This window comes from Equus przewalskii, chromosome 29 (assembly GCF_037783145.1).
Source record: "Equus przewalskii isolate Varuska chromosome 29, EquPr2, whole genome shotgun sequence".
Classification (NCBI taxonomy): Eukaryota; Metazoa; Chordata; class Mammalia; order Perissodactyla; family Equidae; genus Equus; species Equus przewalskii.
In genome coordinates, this window is record NC_091859.1 from 38,370,252 (window position 1) to 38,388,611 (window position 18,360).

The following is an 18,360-nucleotide window of genomic DNA, read 5'->3' on the forward strand; positions in this document are numbered from 1 at the left end:
ATAATATTCCATTGCAAACATATAGCACAATTTATCCATTCATCTGCTCATCGACACTTGGTTTTTTGCCACCTCTAGGCTATTGTATTGCTGCTGTGAACACGGGTGTACGACTATCTGCTGGAGACCCTGCTGTCACTTCTTTCAGGTACACACCCAGAAGGGGGATCACAGTCAGTTGAAGCCCCTTGGTTTCTCCACCCGCTCACTCTCTCCCTCCCTCTCTATCCAGAGGCCACTTTCATGAAGTAGTATGTATATATATGGCATTAAGTTTCTCTAGTGTATTAAACCACATTTTTTTTTGCAAACTTGTTTTCAAGATTTATTCCTGTGGATGCAAGTAGCTTCTGCATCTTCTCTCACTGCATACACATGCCATAATTTAATCATTCTTCTACCGATGGACACAGGTTATTTCTTAATTTCCTGGTATCCCTCATTAAGCTGCCCTTGTACTTGTCTCTTCGTGCACGTGGACAACGGTTTCTCTAAAGTGGATCCTCAGAAATGGGATTTGGGGGTTGCAGGTTACAGGCGTTTTCACTTTTTCAGTATGTGCCAAACTGCTCTCTAAAGGGGCTTTATTGGTTTGACATCCCTCCAGCCCTGCACTGAGTACACCATGTAACAGATCCAGGTCTTTCCTGGTGTCACCTCTCTTAATGACATTTGCTAGTGTGGTCTGAAGTGCTATCTGCGTGGCTTTACGACTCTTTCCCTGACTGCCAGCGAGCTGAACGCTTTCTGGGTTTGCTTTCCTCGTGTCTTCTCCCGAGACCTGCTGCTCCCATCCTTCGCCTGGCCTTCATTTGGAGGGACGTTCTCAACGCTAACCCTTCATGCCGTCGGTGCTGCAATGTCTCTTTCTACTCCATCACCCTGTCTTCACTTTTATGGTATTTCTTGGTCACTGTCACTTTTTGACACAGGCAAATTTCCTTATAGCTTGTGCTTTTAATGTCAAAAATGCTGTCCTGCATTTCATTTCCTCTTTTTAACAACGTGGCTCTTGATGGCTGGACTCCGATCACTTCGAATGCTTGCTGCTTCCACCCCGCCCTGTGCCCTGCCTTCCCTAGACAGACTCCACCCTGCACACCGCTTACCACATACATACGTGTGCTTCAACACGTTTAGTTGACGTGCTTTTGAACGAATGGCACCGCACTGCGAGATTTTCTTCACTGGACACCACTATTGATTCATCCACGGTGCGCGCTGGACACACACAGCCCTGGCTGACACGTTTGCGCTGCTGTGTAATGTTACACTGCGTGGCTTTGCACTTGATCTGTTTTCCTGGTCTTGGCCTCTGAACGTTTCTACCTTCTTGCTAGCAGGAAGTGCTGCTAGGAGCACCCACAACCACGCTGCTGGGGGTTTTCTAGTCTGACTTCTGAGCGGAACCGCTGGTTTAGCTAAGTTGTGGTGGAGCTCCCTTTAGTGGGAACAGCCTGGTGCTGAGCAGGCCCTTCACATGTCGGCGGGCCCAGGCTGCCCTGGCTGAGGCAACTATGATCTTACAGACCCCAAATCACGGTGCTCAGGGACCTGGAGCCTGGATCATCTCAGGGCTGGCTGCAGTTAGGAGCACTTGAGTCTGGGGGGAAACTGCAAAGGCTGCAGGTGTCTCAGTAAGTGGCAGGTTAGAGCCGCTGGACCTTGCCTTGCACCTGGACCTGGTCAGGCATCCTGACCTCTGAGCTGGTCTGAAGGACTGAGTGGGGCTGGGCAGTCAGAAGCCTGAACTCTTGGGACCAACAGGATCCTCCTCGGCATGCGGGTTCGAGGAGCCGGGCACTGCTAGCCCGTCATGAGGTTAAGTGGGAGCTATGGTTCTCCCCTCAGTCTGAACTGAAGCTTGCACGGGTATTACCTGGGAGGGAGCAAAGGCCAGCCCAGGCAGCCTGGAGGGAAAGAACAGGCAGGCCAGAGAACCTTGCACAGGACCCTACTCAGGCCTGAGCCTCAGTGTGTCCATCTGTCAAATATCACTGGTGAGAAGTCCTATTTGAACTTCAAGACCCAGGTCCTGTATCCCTAAATCCTGATGGCCTTCCTGACCTCGCTGCTCACATTGGGCCATGACTGTGGGTCTGCACCAGACTGGGGGCTCCCCAAAGGCAGCACCTCTGGCCCCAGAGCTCAGAACAGGGCTGGCAAGGAGACTAGGGGTTGGAGTTGGTCAAACCTCCACCTGCCTCCTGCCACATCACCTTGTATGGGGAGGAAGGTGAGGCATCTCCTCCGCCACCTGACCAAGAAAGATGTCGCCCAAGAGGTCCACAGCCAGTAAGGAAACGCTGCCCTCTAAGAAACCTTGGAGGGACCTCTTCGTTCCTGTGGGAGACGCAGGCTCCCGACATGTGCCTGCTGTCCCGGGGAGGCAGGAAGGAGGGTCTGCTGGGCTGTCCTAATACTATGGGTGGCACTGTGAGGGAAAGACTCCAAGGGAGGTACCCTCTGCTGGAGGCCCTATGGCCACATGTCCTGGGGTGACTTCCCAGCCAAGCCCAACCCGGTGATGTGAGCTCGGTAGCCAGACCCAGGTCCATAAACGGAACAATGCAGGCCAGCGGAAACACAGCCCAAGGCTGCATAAAGCATGGTGAGGTGGGGCCAGGCCGGTCACACAGGCCCCAACTCAGGACCTCAAGAGCCCAGGGAGCGAGATCCCACCACCCTACCTGACCTCTGGGCATCACCCGCCCAGCTGTGAGAGGGGAGCAGGCATGCCCACACAGAGGAAGCGTCAGGGCCTGGGAGGAGAGGCCCGCCCCTGGTGATGAGGTAAGGGTGGCACAGGGGCTCTTCTGCAAGATGGACCGCCCCTCACAGACTGGGGCTGGGCCACTGTGTCCGGCCTGAGGTGGGACTTTGGGTATGAGAACGGCCCACTTTAAGGTGAAAGGTTTCTCAGTCTTCGCTGCTGCCACACACAACTTTATTTGTGAAGCCCTGGGCACAGCCCAGACGCACAAAGAGCACAAGGGGGAACGCGCAGGGCGTGGCGGGGCACCTGCAGTCCAGCCCAGTCCCCACCTGCCCCTGCCCAGGTCCTGTAAGAGCGCCCGAGATGCAGCTCAGGCACCAGTGGGCCCTGCCCCGCCCCCAGGCTGGAGAACAGGTTTGGACCTGCCAAGGTGCCTCCTCCAGCTCGGCCGCCAGACCAGTCACAGACGTCTCCTCAGCAGCCAGAGGAGGGTCCCTCTGCATCCAGAGCCAGCACCGGGCAGGCAACTCCAGCTCCAAGACCCTTTGGTGTCTGCCCACTGGCTTCTCTTTCTGTCCATGTGGTGTGGGTGCCAGGGTCTTGCCCTCGGCTGAACACTCCATGGCCCCACCTGCGGCAGTCTCTGACCCTCAGGCTTAGGGGTCAGCATAGCAGAGATGGATGGTGGGGACAGAGAGGACAGCAGTGGGTGCAGGACCAGGGCTTGGGGAAAGGAAGCAAGCCACCGAGTGAGTGGCCCCAGGTGGGGCAGGAAACACAGCCCAGCCACAACACGGGGGGAGAGAACAGCACACGGACAACTGCTACCCAGGCCCTGGGGCAGCCCAGGAGGGTAGGGCAGGCAAGGTGGGTGGGGACAGCCACCAGGGCCTGGAGCCTGAGGCACAGAACAGCGGGGAGCCCTCAGGTGGTGGTGAGTTTAATGGCAGAGCAGCTCACAGCCCTCCCGCCAGGGGGCCAGCTCCCCTCCAGCGAGACCAGGGCCAGTCCAGCAGAGACATTAAAAACTCAAACCCCGACATGAAGCACACACCTGCACGAGCACCACACCAACATACATCCTCGGGGGACTGACATGACAAAGACCCTCCCTGCCTACGGCCAGAGTCCTTCATCCGAGTCCCTTCCCAAGTCACTGGTCCAGGCCAAGGGACGGGGGAGGCCGCTTCGCGTCTAGACCTTGTACAACGTCTGCAGCAGATTGTGGCGGGCAAAGGAGCAGGATTCCAGGGCGCCATTGGGCCTGTGGGGAAAGAAGGGTCAGTGGGCAGGGCACACACGGCAGGGGCCTGGGGAGCTCAAGCTGCAGCAGGGCCCATTTCCAACTGTGAAGAGGGAGTGGGGGCCATTTTTGAGGCTACAAATGTGCCAGACTCAATTTTTGTGAATTTCACAATGACTTTGGCAAAGGAGATGTTAGACTCCAACTTCTGCATATCAGGGGTGGGGAGTGAGTGAGGCTCAGAGAGGTGGGCAATGCTCCCAAGGCCGCATGGCCCAGAGCTGGCCGGAATGCAGGCCTGCCCAGTCAGGAATCTGAGCCTCTGCTCTCCACCAGACAGCTTCTCCAAGGGCCCTTCCAGTGGACATAGGGTCAGGGAGCTCTCAGCAGCCACTAGTGGACAAGTAAGACTGGGCCACTGGAGTCCCACGTGGGCGCTCACAAGTAATGGGCTGGCCATTGTAATCATCAAGATCATTGGTCTCAATGAAGAGAAAGAAACTGAGGCAAGACACCTGGGGGCATGGGCGAGTGTGGGGCACAGCCAGGACCCACAGCCCATGGACACCTCACCTGGTCCAGGCTGGCCTTGGGATCCCAGACCATTTGGCCAGGAGTTGAGGGAAGAGGGACATGCATGTCACTACATACTCACTCTGTTGGGCAAATGGGGAGACTGAGGCCTGAGAAAGGCCAGAGGCTGGCTGGGGGGCCACACAGGGCCTCAATGAGAACAGGAGACGAGCCTCCCAGCCCATCGTTGGTGGGCCAGGGTCTAGAGGCTCCTCGTTGCACAACTGCGGCCACTGCCCCACCATGGCCCAGGACCCTCCAGAACAAGGCCAAGGTCTCCATGTCTCTGAACATTTAGCGTCCCCAGAGGAGGGCCTGTCGCTGCAGAAGGCTGACGTGCCCAGGGTCCTTTGGTCTAGGTTGCTGAGGGAATGGTCAGAGAACTGCTCCCAGAGACATCACTGAGCGCAAGACTCCATCAGCAGCGTGACCGAGGGCAAACGCCTTAACTAACCTGGAAAGTCAGTTCCTCCTCTGGGAAACGGGGGCCGTTACAAGTCCTCTGTCTCTCTCATGGGAAGACACTGTCCCTGAGCCCCGTGTCCTCAGCTGGGCACAGGGGAGGAGGCCTCAGAGGGGTGGTGAGACCCAAACACAGATGCCGAGAGCCCAGGAGGCGTGAGGGCCTCTGACAAGCCCGAGTGACCAGGCCAGGGAAGCCTCAGCTGAGCAGGGGCCTGCGTGTGCAGGCAGCCGCCACGTGAGCTGATGAGGGCACACTCACTTGGTCACGAATGCCAGCAGCAGGGGTGCAAGGGCCTTGGGGAAGTAGTCTTGCTGCACCATGTGGTTCAGCGCCATCAGCGGGCCATACAAGTTGGCAATGGCCTTGATCTTGTCTTCACTCTGCAAGGGGAACACACAGCGCAGAAGGCAGGGTGAGCTTCGAGGTTACCTGGGGGGCCTAGGTCTCTACCATTCCGCTCCTGCCGAGAGAGCTCCACAGTCAAGGTCAAGCTGAATTCCTTCATGAAGACCGAGGCTGCTTAAGCAGACCTAGGCCCAGGGACAGCGTGGGTGACGGGCCCGGAGAGGACTTGAGGTGTGGGACGGGGCTAGTGGGTGTGGCCAGAGCAACCTCTGGTGCACTCCCTCCCTCCCTTCCTTCTGGCCGCACCTTGAGCAGACCCATGTGGATGAGGAGCCTGGTGAGGAAGGCGTTGGAGTTGAAGGAGGATGAGCTGAAGGCCTTCTTCATCAAGGCATCTGCAAGGCAGAAGGAGCATGGAGCAGGGTGCTTGCTGTGACAAAGGGCTGGTCACAGGCCAAGGGGCACGCAGCCCCTGCACACAGGCTGGGTCCTGCTCCTGCCCTCATCAGGAGATGAACACAGGAGGGAGGACGTGGGCAGAGATACCAGACTGAGGAGACGTTAGCACCAGGGAAGGGCTCGACCTACCGGCTGGGATGCCTTGGTCCCTTCCCTGTCCGGCCTCACACATTAAAACAGGGACCTCACACAGCTGGGGCGGAGACCCAGCGAGGCGGATCACCCTGGGGGAGGTTTCTGCCATTTAAGAGGCGAGGGGGAATGAAGAGGGGGAATGAATGGGGAAGGGAAGGAGGAGCGGCCAAGGGCCTGCAGGACTGCCGAGGGCACTCGCTTCTGTGCTGGGCACTTCTGGGGAACAGAATTCACGTAACTTGTTACCACAAATGCCCCCAGGGCTGGATCTCAGGGAGCAGACCTGGAGACTCCCACCGGGCCCTCACCGGCCTACCCTCAATGCTGCCCACAGTGCTCCAATGCAGGAGAAAGCATCACATGCGTTCCCACTCCTTTCTCCCTTTTTCCACGTGCTGTGCCCTCACCTGCAGGGCCCGTCCTCCTCTCTCTACCCAGCCACACCTGGCCCACACAAGGTGGCAGGTGCTATAATGGAGGTAACTGAGAGAATGGGGTGGTGAGAGAGGGAGGTGACAGGGCTTGGGGGAGGTGGAACAGAGACCCTGGGGAGCCTCAGGAAAGATACGGGGAAGGCAGGCATCACTGCAGGGACTGCCAGGTGGAGAGGACCACGTGCGCAGAGGCTCAGAGGTGGGGACAAAGGCTCAGCTCTCATCCTCCTGCCTCCCTGAGAGGACCACCTTCACGGAGGCCTGGGGGCTGTGGCCGTCTGGTCTTGCTGTGCCGGATGCCACCCGGCCTGGGCTCTAACTGTACAGAGCTGTACGGCTCTGGGAAAGGCCTCAGTTTCCTCATCTACAAAAAACAGAGAACAGCCAGCCTGCCTATGGCAAGAACCCAGCAAAAGAACAGGTAGGAGGGGCCGGAGAGCAGTCCACACTTCAGCACAGGAACAGAGGGGCTCCGGCCACCACAAATGTCCTCCGGCCCTACAGCAGGAGGCATCCAAGCCCCACCCTCCCCATGTTACCTACTGCCTCCTGCACTGCCGTCCTCACGCTGGCTTCGTCCTTGAACACAGAGGACACCTTCAGGAAGGCGGAGACCACTTTCTCCGGGTCAGATGTGTCAGTCTGAGGACACAGGAGACAATGGCTGGTCACCAGAGGCCAGGCCACTAGGGCTTTGGCACACGGTGGAGATAGGCCTTGGCAAGACATAGGCCTCTGGTGGGCAAGGACAGGTCCTGCCTCGCCCCATGCTGTCCCCTCAGAGCCTGGCCCGGGCCTGGCCCACAGGAGGTGTGCAGGACAGAGAGCGCGAGTGAAGAAGCGCTACAAACCATTCTCTCTGTGACCCAGTGAGCTTTCGTGTAATCTAACCTGAGGAAATAATCCAGAATGTAAGGAAGTTTACCTCAACTTCACTTCACAGACAAAAGTGGAAACAATGTGAATGTCCAGAAACAGTGGCTTGCTTAAGTGCTACGTCCACTCTGGGGGTAAAGGGCATGAAAAGAGTTTTACTGACAGAAGAAAACAAAAAACGGTTTTTTGTTTGTTTTTTAGTGAGGAAGACTGGCCCTGAGCTACTACCTGTCGCCAATATTCCTCTTTTTGGTTGAGAAAGATTGTCACTGAGCTAACATCTGTGCCAATCTTCTTTTATTTTGTTTGTGGGATGCTGCCACAGCATGGCTTGATGAGTGGTGCGTAGGTCCACGCCCAGGATCCAAACCCATGAACCCCAGGCCGCTGAAGTGGAGCACACAAACTTAACCACTGTGCCACCAGGCCAGCCCCCAAAAACGGTATTAAATGAAAAGCTGGACCACTAACAGTTTGTATCAGATAACCTCATTTATCATGAAAAGAAAGTACAGATAAACATAAAGGAAACTGGCCACCACGGAGCCAGCTCTGGGAGCAGCCTGTTTTAGTTCTCTGTATTTACCATTTAACCTCTTTGAGCTTCAGTTTTCTCATCTGGAAAATGAGAGCAACATGTCTACATGTCGGGTTGCCAAGAGGGTTAAATAAAATCATGCCCAGAGACAGCCCTCATGGCCTACTGGTTAAGCTCAGCACACTCTGCTTCGGCGGCCTGGGTTCAGTTCCTGGGTGTGGACCCACACCGCTCTGTTAGTGGCCATGCTGTGCTGGAGGCCCATATACTAAAAAAATAGAGGGAGATTTTCAGGGATGTTAGCTCAGGGTGAATCTTCCTCAGCAAAAAACAACAACAAAAAAAGCATGCCCAAGTACTCAGAATAGTGCCCAGCAGACAAGAGGTGCTCAACAAGCTTGAGAATCATCTCAGACTGAATGAGGGAATGAATGAATGAACAAACAAGTGAGGCTGGGGCAAGAGTACGTGAGCATGTGACCTCCACAGGGGCCCTGGGCAGGATGGCTATCCTAGATGCAGCTGGACCTACAGGACGTGCAGAGGAAAGCCTGGGTGCGTGTGTGCACAGGAGAGTCCCGGGAAAACTTCTCCATTCCAGGCGTCACAAGGCAGCAGGTCTGCCCTTCCTCGCAGCCCAAGCGTGTTCGCAGTGGGTGCAGCCATCCGCAACCAGAGATGGACAGCATGGTCACACTCATTTACACGTCTACATATTAGAAAAAAGCCACCTGGCAGCGCCCCTGCACCCTAAGCTGACAGCGTCCCCTCCCAATTCCACGCTGCTTGTCCCTTTGCTCTGGCAGCTCCAGCAGCCACGGCGCAGGCAGGTTTGGAGTCAGAAACGCTGTTACCTGTTGGGCTATGAGCGCAGAACTCTTGGGCCCGAGGCGCAGCAGTTTCTCCGGAGAGGGGAAAGCCAAGAAGGTGGAGACGTCTGCGGGAGGTGGGGAGGACAGCACGGGAGCTGGTTCCTAAGGGACGGGCGGCACAGGTAGCTTTGTAGAGGTCCAAACCCAGACTCCTCACCCAGAACACGCGCCCTTCACTCTAGTCAGTCAAGGCTCAGAGTCTAGAATTCTTCTTCCTACTCAGTTCCCCATGGGGTGGAGGGCCCACAGGTGCTGGCCCTGGCTGGCTGCTAGGACAGGAGCCTTTGGGGTGGGGGCGAGCCATCTGCCTGAGACTCCGAGAGCCTGGCGTGGCAAGTGGATCCTCGCCAGGACACGCACTGCCCCAAAACGACTCAAGAGGCACGTAGGGCTAAAGCGGACCCCACGAGGAACTGATTCAACCTGGATAAGCACTGCTGGTGAGCACCGGAGATGCCTACAGAAAAACTACCACCATCTAGCTATTTATTGAACTGCTTCTAGAAAACCGGAAAAGAAGCCAAATTCAACATCAGTGTGGGGGTCCTTGTCCAACCCAAAGTTCTCCAGAAGCTTTATTCGGGAACCTATGAGGAACAGACAAGGCAGCCCTGACTACTCCATCAGCCTCCTGGCCACTCAAGGGACATCAAGTGTCCAAGCTGGGACACGGTCCCAGCCAGTCTCTGCAACGGGGGGCTGTCTCTACCAGTCACCAAGATGGGTAGGAAAAATAATTTCTACTTATGCTTATTTTTTTTACTCTATTCTTTTAGAAATACTTACATATGTTTTATAATATACACAATGCAGCATTATATGTTACACTCATGTTGCAATTTATAAATGAATAAACACATCTATGCTGATTTAAATACAAATATAAATACATTGGGATGATTTTCTTTTTCACTCATAGGAGCATGCAATCAAAAATAGTTTGTGCCGAAGCCAACATCACCCTGATCCCAAAACCTGACAAGGACAACACAAAGAAGGAAAACTACAGCCCAATATCACTGATGAACATAGATGCAAAAATCCTCAACAAAATTTTGGCAAACCGAATACAGCAATACATTAAAAAGATCATACACCACGATCAAGTGGGATTCATACCAGGGACACAGGGATGGTTCAACATCCGCAAGTGAATCAACGTGATACACCACATCCACAAAATGAGAAACAAAAACCACATGATCATCTCAATAGATGCAGAGAAAGCATTCGACAAGATCCAACACCTGTTTATGATAAAAACTCTCAATAAAATGGGTATAGAAGGAAAGTACCTCAACATAATAAAGGCCATATATGACAAACCCATAGCTAACATCATACTCAATGGGCAAAAATTGAAAGCCATCCTTCTGAGAACAGGAACAAGACCAAGGGTGTCCACTCTCACCACTCTTATTCGACACAGTACTGGAGGTTTTGGCCAGAGCAATTCAGCAGAGAAAAGAAATAAAAGGAATCCAAATAGGCAATGAAGAAGTGAAACTCTCGCTATTTGCAGACGACATGATCTTATACATAGAAAACCCCAAAGAATCCATTAGAAAACTATTAGAAACAATCAACAGCTACAGCAAAGTTGCAGGGTATAAAATCAACATATGTAAATCAGTAGCATTTCTATACTCAAACAATGAACTAACAGAAAAAGAACTCAAGAACACAATCCCATTCACAATTGCAACAAAAAGAATAAAATACCTTGGGGTAAATTTAACCAAGGAAGTGAAAGACCTATACAACGAAAACTACAAAACTTTCCTGAAAGAAACTGATGATGACCATAAAGAGATGGAAAGACATTTCGTGCACATGGACTGGAAGAATACACATAGTTAAAATGTCCATACTACCTAAAGCAATCTACAGATTCAACACCATCCCAATCAGAATCCCAATGACATTCTTTACAAAAATAGAACAAAGGATCCTGAAATTCTTATACGGCAACAAAAGACCCCGAACTGCCAAAGCAATCCTGAGAAAAAACAACAAACCTGGAGGCATCATAATCCTTCAAAACATACTACAAAGCTACAGTAATCAAAACAGCATGGTACTGGTAGAAAAACAGATGGACAGATCAATGGAACAGAATTGAAAGCCCAGAAATAAAACCACACATCTATGGACAGCTAATCTTCGACAAAGGAGCTAAGGGCATACAGTGGAGAAAAGAAAGTCTCTTCAACAAATGTGCTGGGAAAACTGGACAGCCACATGTAAAAGAATGAAAATTGACCATTCTTTTTCACCATTCACAAAAATAAACTCAAAATGGATCAAAGACCTAAAGATTATGGTCCTTCTAGAACCATAAGGCTTCTAGAAGAAAATATAGGCAGTGCACCCTTTGACATCAGTATCAAAAGGATCTTTTCGGACACCATGTCTTCTCAGACAAGGGAAACAATAGAAAGAATAAACAAATGGGACTTCATCAGACTAAAGAGCTTCTTAAAGGCAAGGGAAAACAGGATTGAAACAAAAAAACAACCCATTAATTGGGAAAAAATATTTACAAGTTATATATCTGACAAAGGGTTAATCTCCATGATATATAAAGAACTCACACAGCTCAACAACAAAAAATCAAACAACCCAATCAAAAACTGGGCAGGGGACATGAAGAGACATTTCTTCAAAGAAGGTCTATGGATGGCCAATAGACACATGAAAAGATGCTCATCATCACTAATCATCAGGGAAATGCAAATCAAAACTACACTAAGATATCACCTTATACCTGTCAGCAAAAATAACCAAAACAAAAAGTGACAAATGTTGGAGAGGTTGTGGAGAAGAGGGAACCCTCATACACTGTTGGTGGGAATGCAAACTGGTGCAGCCACTATGGAAAACAGTATGGAGATTCCTCAAAAAATTAAAAATAGAACTACCATACGACCCAGTCATCCCACTACTGGGTATCTATTCTAAGAACCTGAAATCAGCAATTCCAAAAGTCCCATGCACCCCTCTGTTCATTGCAGCATTATTTACAATAGCCAAGACGTGGAAGCAACCTACGTGCCCATCAACTGATGACTGGATAAAGAAGATATGGTATATATATACAATGGAATACTACTCGGCCATAAAAAAGGATAAAATCGTCCCATTCACAACAACACGGATGGACCTTGAGGGTATTATGTTAAGTGAAATAGGCCAGAGAGAGAAAGACGAACTCTGTATGACTCCACTCATAGGTGGAGGTTAACATATAGACAAAGAGAACTGATTGGTGGTTACCAGGGGAAAGGGGGGGTGGGGGGAGGGCACAAAGGGTGAAGTGGTGCACCTACAACATGACTGACAAACAATAATGTACAACTGAAATTTCACAAGGTTGTCAACTATCATAATCTTAATAAAAAGTTAAAAAAAAGTTTGTGCCCACTATGCTTAAGTGGCATCCACACGTACCACCCCCTTGAAGATGTCTTAAGAGCACATGTTCAGGGGACCAGGGCTCTGGTCCTGGGAAACAAGGAACTCACTCCACTGGTAGGGTCCGGAATCTTCCTTGATGGTGTGGGTGACTCCTCTCCTTGCTCTTGCTGCTGTGGCTCTTCTTCCTCCTCCTCTTCCTCCTCCTCCTCTTCTTCATCTTCTTCCTCCTCCTCCTCATCTTCTCCTTCTTCCTCCTCTTCCTCCTCCTCCTCCTCCTCATCTTCATCCTCACCCTCATCATCACTGCAGAAGGGAGTTGGCTAAAGCAGACCCTCCCTGCTCAGGGGCCAACGCTGGCTCCAAGGCCCAGCTCTGTGAACCCACAGACCCCAGCCAGCAAAAGGTAGCAGCTACTCCCAGGGTGGGGACACATGGGTCACCAGGGAGCCCATGATTCATTTCAGAATCGAAAGGGGAAGCCTAGTCTGTGGCCCAGGAAGAACCAGATCTCGCCCTTGTCCCAAAGGAACCCAAGTCCCACTGGTGAGACAGAATAAAAGAAAGAAAACTATCTGTCACAGCTGGGGCCCAGAGCTCGGCAGGAGCACGGCCTAAGCTGAGATGCCCGCACCTCACTGACCGCAGGAAGCTGCGGTTACAGGGAGGGGTCGGGGTTTCCTTGCCCCGAAGAAGGCCGTTCCATCTCCCCAGGACAGCGAGGCTCCTGAGCTCATCTTTGCGCCCCTGGTTCCTAGCAGCAGCACAGGGCATAGCACTCAGGGGACACAAGTGAGAATCTGACAAGTGAATGAAGCCGATGGGGAGATGAGAGGGGTGCATGGAGATGGGTGTACACAGCCTGAACCGACTCTGGTCCACACGGAGGAGGCAGCCCTGGCCCTGCCTGCCTCCACGTGGCTCTGCAAACCCAGGAATCCGTGGCTCTCTTCCATCAACCTCTTCCTTTCTAGAGTCGCTCTCTAAGACTGACTGCTTTTACGAACAATCCTGAGCCACCATCACTACCCCACCTTACCTGTCAGCATCAGACCAAAGCTCGTCCCCTCAGAGGCCTCCCCAACTTACCTGCTCTACAGGGAGACCACTTGCAGCACTTTAACTGTCCCTTTGCTGAACGTACAATAACTGAATTATTCTGTCTCATCCCTTGATCCCTCAGCTGCCACAGGGAAGTCCCATGAGTCACAAACTTTGTCTTATTCCCATATCTCTAATGCCTAGCACAGCGCCTCACCCATAACGAGGCCTCAACCCACGTTTTTAGGATAAATAAAAGCAGAAACAACCAGCCCCTGACCGGGAGTTCCCACCTGAGGGACGCCAGCACCGTGGCCATGCTGAAGCCGTCCAGCACCTCCTGGAGCTGCTCGCAGCCTTCTTCTCCCAGGGTGTTGCCTGCTCGCGGGGGAGGGAATGGAGGCTCAGGACGGGCACCAGGGCCCACCCCGCAGGCCTGTGCCAAGGTCACCGCCCCTGTTACCATTGAGGTCCAGTTTCTCCAGCTCAGCCTTGTCCGCCACAGCCTCAGCAACGGCCAGAGCAGCATCTCTCTTGATTTCACAGAATGACAAGTTCAGCTCCTAAAAGTAAGAGGTCCTACTCTGAAGCCTCCATTTCCCACGGGAGACTAAGGCAGGCTCTGTCCTCCACCCAGACAGAGTAAGACCAACGACAAAGATGACGCCATTTACCCAATCATGGGCCAGTATGTTTACTTGCACTATACTATAATAACCTCCGTCACTCCTCTCCTCCCATTTTAAAAATGAAGAAATTGAGGGTCAGAGAGGTGAAGAGACTTGCACAGAATCACACGGGGAGGACGTGGAAGAACTGGGCTATGAACCTAGGCCCACCTGCCTCTGAAGACCAGACCCCCTGCCAGCCCCCCCCCCCCACCACCCATGGCAATAACCCTTGAGTGCGGGGGAAGCCTAGACCCCAAGGGAAGACAGCAGGCGGCGGGGCCGGCACCTTCAGCTTGGGCAGGCCCCCGCGGACGGCATCTGCAATGGCAACGGCGCCCTTGGAGCGCACCAGGCAGTCCCCGAAGTTGATCACCTCCACCTGCCGCAAGGACTTCAGGGTCTGCAAGGAGGAAGTGAGGGCCAGGGTGAGGGTGCAGGCCTCACCCCAGTACTCCACAGTCTGACACCACATCCCGTATCAGTCACCACACCATGTCCTTCTCTGTCCAGTCTGGCCTCCTCAGAACCTCATCAGTTCTCGTCACCCCCCTGCTGACCTGGCCTCTGGCTAAACCCTCGCCTTCTATTCCCATGTTACAGCCAGAACCATTTTCTTGAAGCATCAATCTGACCACATTGCACCACTGCTTAAAACCCTCCATGGGTCACTAGCCCCCATGGCTCCCTATTACCCACAGGAAACAGTCTCAAGGAGTCAGCAAGGCCATAAGGTCTTGCCTCCCTCTCTTCACCTCCTCCAGCCCTCAACCATACCTTGAACACTGGTCATTTCAAACCGGGACCAATCGAGCAAGGCTCCCTCCCCTTTCTGGGCCTTCCCACATGCTGCTGATGCCTCTGCCTCAAACACTGCTCCCACCCTCTTTGTCTAGAGAAAGTCCACTTGTCCTGTACAACTTGGCCAAAACGTGGCCTCTTCCAAGAAGCCTGCTCTAAGTCTGATTTGAACTCCCTGTGTGGTCTCCAACACTTGTACACGTCTCTGCTAACACCCCACAGTAGCAAGACTAACCTTTTGTGGGGTCATGGAGCCCTGTGAGGTTGATAGGGGCTGTGGAGCCCTCCCACCCAGAGGCCCAACACCCAGCCAGCCACTGTGTTCACAGCCCTGCAGTGTCATCAATTAGCCATTTCCTTCCCTCTTTGAACTAGGGGCTCCTTGAAAGCAGAGGCTTTGACTCAACTCTGCATGGCCTGCACTCGGTACAAGGCTGGGCACTAGACAGGGGCTCAACTAACAGCTGATGAAAGACTCGACGAGGATAACAGTCAGGCTGGAGAGGCCTTCCATGCAGCCTCTGAGAACAAAACCAGCACCAATGGCTGGGGCAGCTCAGGATGAGGGCGGCGCAGACACTCAGAGCTGCCCAAGGAGGACACAGGGGAGCTGGTGAGATATGCCCTGTTCTGGACATGTTCGCATGGGCTGGACCCATGGGGGGCACGCCACGTAGGCAGGGAGAGGGGCAGAGCAGACACCTGCCGATGGGTAAACTGCAGAGGCAGCAGCCAGACTCTGCCTTCCGGGCCCGCCTCACCTTGGCCATGGCCACAGCGCCCTTCTCCGTGAAGGTGTTATCGTTCAGGTTGATGACCCGCAGCAGCGGGTTGATGGCAAAAGCCTGAGCCAGGGCAGTGACGCCAGGGTGATTGATCCCATTCTGTGGCATGTGGACCTCCTCCAGAGTCCCAATGATCTGCGAGGGGCAGGAAAGAGAGGGCAGAGAGGTGAGCCCCGAGCACCAGGGGCAGGCCCAGGGCTAGTGACATCCAGCAGGTGGAAGGGCAGCACTACACACCAGACATGGGGCGGGGCTGCTGTCAGCACAGGGGCTCATCCGTGAATGTTTTGGGGTTTGGGTCACAGCTGCATCTGACCCTCTCCACCACCACATGAGGGAGACCTACCTGGGATTAGGATCTCCACCAGGTAGAGAATAGGAATCAGAGAGGCTAAGTGACTTGCCCAGAGTTATACAGCTCTAAACACAGGTTTCTTAGTCAGGTCTCCTCTGCACTGTGGGGATCCTGGGCTCTGGCCCAGTAGCTGGCCATGGCCCTTCTCCACAGAATGCAGCTCCACTTGGCCTTTCTTTCTTGGGGTGCTCCTGCCCTATTTATACGATATGACTGGTGGCCACATCCTTTTTTGGGGGTAAGGAGGGTCTTCCCTAACCCACCTAGCCCTTTTTCATCTGGCCTTTGGACACCTCATTCTCTCTGCCTGGAACACTCTGTCTCCTTATTTGTTGGCATTTTCTTGACAGGCTGACTCCTAAGGATTCCACAACTCTCACTGTGGATGCCTCCTCCCCCAGGAAGGCATCCTGGACGCCTCCTGGCACAGTCCAGTGCTCTTCCTCTGTGCCCCCTGAGCACCCTGTCCTCCTTCTATCATGGTGTTCAGCACCCTGGAGTATCAAAGCCACCTTCTTTGAGCCCTCCAGAAGCAGTCCACGTCCCAATCTCCACTGCTCCCTGAGATGGAGGCCAGGCCTGGTATAACTCAGTACCTAGGCACCTTCTGTTGTCCTGGGATGCCCAGCTCAGCATGGATGGGTGCACAAATAAATACAGGCAGGCCAGCTGAGGCGCATCACCAGTCCAGGCTTCTTAATATTTTCTGTGCCACGGGCCCTTCAGGCAGTCTGGTAAAGCCCCTGGGCTCCCTCCCCTGAATAATGTTTTTACATTTTAAGCTAAATTATATAGGATAACAAAGGAAATCAATTCAATTGGAAGAGTTATCAAAACACTTAGAAAAATCCCCAAACATGTGCTGTAGTGATAAACCTGCATCTTACTAAGTCACTAGCAAGACGCAGGAGCAAGTCTACCATTGCCATAACCATGACGTATGAGAAACATAAATATTTCTATGTATCCGTAACAACCATAACTTCACACAACAATATCTGTGATTTCTATTGCTAACAAAGTCACAGAAATCTCTAAAGCTGCTGTTTATGGTCTACATTCACGATGGAAGGTAATGCTACATTTTAGCCACGTTACTGATAATTATCATGCAATGTTCCCCCAATCCGTGTCCAAAGACTTCCTGAACTCTATCCATAGACTAGTGGGATCCTATGGACCCCAGGATAAGACCCCCATTCTAAGAGCACTAGAACACTCTTGATGAAGGCCAAGCACAACCACAATGTATCCCCATGCCCAGCACGCTGAGGGCAGCAGGCCAAGGGCAGCAGGCCAAGGGAGAAGCTGTAACCTGTACCGTCATGATGTTTACAGGACGCTAACAAGGTTCCCCCAGCTCAGAGGAGGAGGCAGGAGTGCCCCTGCAGCCAGCAGTGCACTGAGATACGGGCACTTCCTGCAACATCCACTCTCCACTTGAGGCAGGCAGGCTTCGGCAGGAGGACCACCCTAAGTGGCAGGACTATGGGGGACGCTGCTCTGGCCTGAGTACAGTTAATGCTGCTGGAATACTGTTTGCCAAAGAAAACGTTTAAATTAAGAGAAGAGGGACAAAGCCCAAAGTTCCCCACCCCATGGGGACACCTGCAGCACTCTCACAGAACTCACCAGCAGGAATGCAGCAGTGTCCTGGGAGGAGGGAGGTGGGGCGGCTGGGAGTGGGGAGGAGAGTGGGAGGGCAGAGTAGGGGATAAGGGCACCCTAGGGCGTGTCATCCCAGCACCCGGGCCACTGCTCCTGTCTCCCTGTCTCAAGCACAAGTCTGATCACTTCCATCTCTGTGCCCCGCCCACAAGAGGCCAGAGACCCCGACCCTCAGCAAGCCCTGCCCAGGCCAATGCTGTGCCAGGCTATGGTCAGCACTTACACAGCTCTGGCATCACCACTCCCATCCCTGAGCCTGGCAGATGTCACTCCCTGCTCAGAGCAGCCTCACAATCTTCCCGAACAGTGCTCCAAGGAGCTACTGCCCATTCACCTGCAGTGGTGGGTCATGCAACTTTTCAGACACACAGGACAGGAACTCTGCCCCACTGCAGTATGAGCCTGCAGGCTCAGAGAGCAGAGGCTACTCATCCTAGGTCCCTCAGCTAAGTTCCAGAGCTGGTCTGTCAGCCTGCTAAGCTTAGCCCACTTCAGTACACGGTGGGGCAGGATGGGCAGAAACCACTCACCCCAAAAGCTTCTGCCAAGGCAGTGGCTCCATCGTTCTCTAGGCGGTTTCTGCCAGCCACAAAAACCTTGAGGGCCAGTGGCTTGCCTTGGGCACTGGATTTCCGGTGACACTCAGTCAGAGCTGCTGCCAGGATCTGTAAGGGAAAAGGCAAGGGGCCCAGGCTTAAGGCAGGAGGCCCTGGTCTTCAACATCCCACGCCACCCACCGGTGGTGGATACGGGAGACAGAGAATCACTCCAAGGCACAATAGTCACAGCTCACATGTGCCCAGCACCTTACAGTTTACAATGGGCTTTCACATCTACCACTTCATTTGTGTGTCCCACCACCCTGCGGGGTTTAGCGTCATGTTAGAGATGGAGAGACCGAGGCCCAGAAGGAAGGGAGACACCAACACTGAGTGGCCAACTTTAAGACAGGTCCCAGGGAACGGGCTTCA

General features: G+C 53.2%; 1 protein-coding gene across 5 annotated transcripts in view; it reads right to left on the reverse strand.

Annotated features, from left to right (window-relative positions):
* Positions 1–2,930: 2,930 nt before the first annotated feature.
* The window catches only part of RANGAP1 (Ran GTPase activating protein 1), a 30,053-nt gene continuing 14,623 nt past the window's right edge, over positions 2,931–18,360 (reverse strand). For 3 of the 5 annotated variants that reach the window (XM_008528063.2, XM_070599535.1, XM_070599534.1), the window contains 11 exons: positions 17,920–18,054; positions 15,343–15,501; positions 14,070–14,183; positions 13,576–13,675; positions 13,406–13,490; positions 12,182–12,377; positions 8,640–8,759; positions 6,911–7,013; positions 5,650–5,738; positions 5,257–5,378; positions 2,931–3,980 (listed from right to left, as the gene is read on the reverse strand). In XM_008528063.2, coding sequence (XP_008526285.2) covers positions 3,911–3,980; positions 5,257–5,378; positions 5,650–5,738; positions 6,911–7,013; positions 8,640–8,759; positions 12,182–12,377; positions 13,406–13,490; positions 13,576–13,675; positions 14,070–14,183; positions 15,343–15,501; positions 17,920–18,054 — 1,293 coding nt within the window. In that variant the 3' untranslated portion in view covers positions 2,931–3,910. The remainder of the gene's footprint in view (positions 3,981–5,256; positions 5,379–5,649; positions 5,739–6,910; positions 7,014–8,639; positions 8,760–12,181; positions 12,378–13,405; positions 13,491–13,575; positions 13,676–14,069; positions 14,184–15,342; positions 15,502–17,919; positions 18,055–18,360) is intronic. The other 2 variants (XM_070599536.1, XM_008528062.2) reach the window with 1 other exon arrangement.